This window comes from Pocillopora verrucosa, chromosome 3, assembly GCF_036669915.1.
Source record: "Pocillopora verrucosa isolate sample1 chromosome 3, ASM3666991v2, whole genome shotgun sequence".
NCBI lineage: Eukaryota > Metazoa > Cnidaria > Anthozoa > Scleractinia > Pocilloporidae > Pocillopora > Pocillopora verrucosa.
The window spans coordinates 25,491,017-25,496,066 of NC_089314.1; the positions used below are offsets into that span (position 1 = coordinate 25,491,017).

General features: G+C 38.2%; 1 protein-coding gene across 1 annotated transcript; it reads right to left on the reverse strand.

The window, feature by feature from the left end:
- Positions 1-1,929: 1,929 nt before the first annotated feature.
- On the reverse strand, positions 1,930-4,620 carry LOC131800314 (proline-rich transmembrane protein 4-like). The gene has a single exon (XM_059118004.2). It carries the CDS (start codon positions 4,211-4,213, stop codon positions 3,254-3,256), a length of 960 nt encoding a protein of 319 aa, XP_058973987.2. The 5' UTR covers positions 4,214-4,620; the 3' UTR covers positions 1,930-3,253.
- Between the last annotated feature and the right edge of the window lie 430 nt (positions 4,621-5,050).

Genomic DNA, 5,050 nt, shown 5'->3' on the forward strand with positions numbered 1-5,050 from the left:
GTAAAGGGAAAATTATCCATTGCATACATCACGAGCGAGTTGAGAGGCTCGTGTGCTAGGAGATCTCGAGGTCCCCTTTTTCATAAAAAAGTCCTTAAAGTCTGTGTATCAGTGACAGGTGTGTGTGCGTGGGTGGCGGAGCGGGGGGGGGGGGTGGGGGTGGTGAATAAAGTTTTTTTTTGCTATCGTAGGCGTTAATATTAGGTTTGCAAAATATTAACGCCGCGGATAAAAGCCTGCGATTTTTAAAGAGATGAACTCGTTTGCTTATCGTTCTTGCAAGCAGGATACAAAAGAGCGGTACGCAAGTACTGGGGACAATAATTTTGTCAAATGGAAGGGGACATTTCGGTTCGACCGACCGAAATAGCCTGTTTCGGTATTCGTTATACTAGACGGGAATAATTTAATTAAAAATAATATCGTGGAGGCACGTGCAATAGTAAGTGGCGAAACAGTTCGTGACAATATATAAATTTTATTCCAGGAGCATTTGACCTGGAAATGTTTTATTAATATTGTTCCTAGAGTCGAATATTTCTACACTGATGATCTATAAACAGACGTACGGTTGTACATTTTTTCATTGGGACAGCTGTAATTGCTTCTTTGTCTGTTTACATTGTGTACGAAGTATAGCACGTACCGTCATATGCGACAAGCTAGCGTGACCAATCTCTGCACGTTTGCTAAATTACACGTCATATGATCTTGTTATCCCGTCTAGTATCTGATTTGTTCGCTCAATAAGAATAATACTCACCTTGTTAACTGTGTGGTTTGAGCAGTGGTTAATTTCCATCATTGTATGTTATTTTCGGACCAAAACATAATCGGGTTTCATTATTATTAAAGCGTCTGATAATGCGTAATAAGCGCTGCGTGGGAGTGTTTAGATAGCTCAAGCGCTGAAGTTGCTGGACACATTTTGGTCAAAATCAGGTATGGATGAGTTGCCACTTCACAGGACAAACAGATTGAGAGATGGATTTAACTTCTATCGCAACAAGCAATGGTAAGTTGTTCGTTCAACAAAACTTTGCGTTAAAAATATGAATTCATTCAGCGGGCCGTCTAATTTGCATAAATTTTATTTACTCAGATACTCAAATTGCTTACTTTAGTGTGAGGACTATATTGGATTTCCAGAGCTAAAACTTTCCAGTAATTTAGTTCAATAGCCAAGGTTTTATTCTATATGGGTTTTACTAGGAAACGGCATATACCAGTGGCCTTTTACAACAGTTAAAGTTCGCCTTCATTTATTAACATTTCCAGGGATACAAATTTGACCTTTTTAAACTTGTCGATTGTAAAAAATGTTTAAAACTTCTTTCTTCAAATTTCTTTCAGGAAATTAAAGAGAAAGTACGAAATAATACTAGGCTGAAGTTTCGATGTTAGGGATTGTTTCTTATGCGTTCACCGTTTTCTCGAAGTTGCGGTCGAATTTTGTTCTTTTGAGTACGAAAAACCAGCAAAAAATCGATTTTTCAAACTTTTTGTAATTTCTCCCGTACAATGAATCGCTTGAACCCAAAATTACTTTTTCTTCAATAAGGTTACTAAAAGGGATGTTTTGGCGAGAGGAAAAAAAATTCGTTTTTTTCACGAGTGTCATGCGATTTTCGATTTTCTCGGAAAATGGCTCTTAAGCTTCACAATGCAATGACGTAGCGTGAGACTGAAAAGGTGAAACTAAGAGACCGAAACGAACGCGAGTCACCTAAAAACACGCATTTTCATTGCTTAGCAAATGGGGAAATAAAGAAAAAGACCATATTACTATAGCCAACAGAGCTTCGTCGCAACTAATTCTTCTCTCAAATTGCATTGTATGCCGGCTTCCCAGACTTAGAGAATAACCATATTTATAGCAAATGTCACACTTAGATGAAACAGCTCGGAGGCTTTCAAACTTCAGTCGTTTTAATAAACACCATCATAACATTACCTTTAGATTTATGTGCCTCTTTTGAAGTCTTTAGCTAATTCGACTTCTTATTTTACGATCTTATGACTATAATTTTCATAACATCATTAAAGGATGGTAACGTCACAGTTTTAATCATTTACATCCCATTCCTAGCCATGTTTTTTCCTTCTTGCTACACTATTGCCTCCCAATGATTTTCTAACAGAACTAATATTTTTTCGTTCCCGATCGAGTTGACAGAAAGTTTGCCAAATCAGGAGAAGCATCTCTCCGTAACCCTTTCACCCCTGGAGAAGCTTTAGATTTTTTAACAAATTCTTCAGTGCCTTAGGCAATGTATTGGGAACAGTATGGAGAATATGCATACTGATATTAGGGTGTAAAAGGGTTCAGTTTATAATCGCACGCGTGTCTTCACGTGTAATTTTGGTTATGCAAGCGAGACACGTCTTCTATTTTCCCTCCCATCGAAAAAAACCCTAAGTATCAAACCAATGAAAAGTAATATTCGTTGCTACAGCTGTGTTAGCATATTGACTCTATAAATTCAATAGCTCTCTCGGAAACAAAAGATTTCCTTCGCCGTCTACTCTAATTCTGTTTGTCTTTACAAGTATAACAAAAGAGCGGGCGGGGAAGATACCTGGAGCATTTCCGGAAAAATACAGTTATTAAATATATTCGTTTCGCGGCATCCTGGCACCCTGCACGTGACACCGCAACAAGAGTTACGTAACATGAAAAACACTGGCCTATAATTAAAAAAAAAGATAAAAATAATAAAAAAAGGAAAAAAATGAAGCAAAATTAAAGACAAAATAGAGTAAAAGAGAACAGATCCTGCCATTTGTAGAAAACTAGGTCTCTGCCTTCTCCACCTAATTTTTTTGAATTAGCGACCCGCCGCCATTTTGTAAGTAGGGAATAAATTTGCTACATTCAGCTTCCATAGTCTATAGTTGTTTGTGCTATCATAGAGTACACAGATGTTGTGTTTTTGATTTAGTTCGGGTAAAGGACAAACTGAGGTAATTGGAGAGTTTGAAAAGGTACCGCTTTGGCCGATGTCAGCTTTGCCGGGCGAATGAGGTAAATATATTTCCGCTCTCTCTTTTAACGGTTAGGTAGATCCGTGGGAATAATTTATCTTTGGAAAAGCACTAGCGCACTTCAGTTTCCTTCGGTACGACTTTTAATTCACTTTGAGCTTTCCTTGGAAAACGTAAATCTTTCCAAATAAATCCCACATCTTGTGGATTACATGTAAGCTTGCTTCTCAAAGAGTTCTGGCGTCCTTACCATTCCTTTTCTATCTCGTCACACTGTTTCTGTCACTGTAAGTTTTCTTCTGACACTGGCGGAGCGTTTATTTTCGGAAGGTCTCCTTACACTGTATGTGAGTGTGCAGGCCATGGCAATTTCAACAAGGCGAGCACAGGTTTGAAAAGTCCACCACATCCACGCATCAGGCTCCTGAATCTTAGCATAGAATTTGTAAACACTGACCAGCGAATATAATTGTAAAATGCTGCTCGCGATTCCTAAGATGCTTGTACCAATTGTGACTTTTGCAACTTTGGATGTATTCGCTCTGTTCTGTAGTTGTAGGCGTTTCTCGACATTTCTCACTTGATGTATAACTTTGAACCCACTGTAGATAAAGCTGGCGGAAAGAAGAAATCCCCAAACAATAATAAAAACTTGGCAAATGAGTAATAAAATGATAATATCGGCGTCCACTGCCGAGGCAATATCTCCAGCAAGGACTAAGGCAAAGTGAAACGTTATGATTGAACCGAGTAAGTAAATATTCTGTAACTTGTTCGGCACCAACTGCAATTTTGAAACTTCAAGAAAAGCCAAAAAGATCAAACTGAAAGACGAGGTCAGGCAAGGGAAAGCGATGTTAAAAAGGAATTGTAAAAACCATAATGGAACCTCGATACCATTCTGCTGTGATCCATAGGGATCTATCAAAAGGTAAGAAGCCCGCGTGACACCGAAAAACAACAACAAAGAGTTCACAGCGATCACGAAGGGCTTTCGTCCAAATCCTCTTTTCTTTCTGGCTTGGATCAAGGAAAAGAGAGAAAAAACTGCTAAGATACTGAATGCAAGACCAAATCCAATCCAGTGTAACTCCCATGCTATTCCCCAATGTTTCCTTCCTTTACGCCAATCAGGCGTAGGCTCAGACTGTAACATGTCGTCAACTGCACGCGTTGGCTCAGCCATCTTTGAATAGTTTTCGATTTTCCTTTGGTGATGGTGAGGCATTTTCTCATTTAATTCAGTACCAGAGGCGTTCACTTTCTTCGTCAAATGCTACGGACAGTTTTCCTTTTGCGTGTTAAAGTTTCCGGCTGTTGCTATTATCGGCGCATTACTCGTCTCAAAATGACAAGTCATTGTGGCTTTGTTGCTATATTGGTGATTACAGATAATTTATGATATCGTACGAGTTTTTTATGCGTTCTATCGCTATGGCTACAAAGAAATACAATCAACTTTGACAGGAACACTGAAAAACCATATCAAGCAACCCAACCAAACACAAAAACCACAAAAATGGGAGAAAACAGATAATCGCGAATGACGAGCCATCCTTCTAGTTCCGGTTCATCGGTTCCGTTTTCAACTCCAACCCTTAAACAGACGTAATAAATCTAACTTAGTGACGTGTTAGGATATATGGGACCGTTGGATGTTTTTGATAAAAACTCTTTAAATATCTTTACATGCAAGCGCAAACAAAAACCTCTTTAAACAATTGAAGTGGCCCTTACAGACATGATTTTAATGCCTTAGGGAAAATTTAAGTGAGCCTTCCATTTCGACTCAAAAAAGTTTCATCGATGGATCACTAAAGAGATAAAAAATCCCATCAAGGCGCTGTTATGACACATATTATCGTGACGATGCAACGAATTATGTTTAAGAAAAAAAAATTATTGCCGAGTTTAAAATAGACACGATTCCAAATTAAAATGACATATGATTTAATTTTCACTTAACTCGAGCTAAAATGACACGACAAATTTACCAAAGGTAAAATTTACTATAAAATGATACCTGTCGGATGAAGTTCTGCAGAAGTCGATATAAAATACAATC

Excerpts from the sequence above, each read along its gene's own strand:
- LOC131800314 (XM_059118004.2), bottom strand. The coding sequence starts at position 4,213 with ATGCCTCACCATCACCAAAGGAAAATCGAAAACTATTCAAAGATGGCT.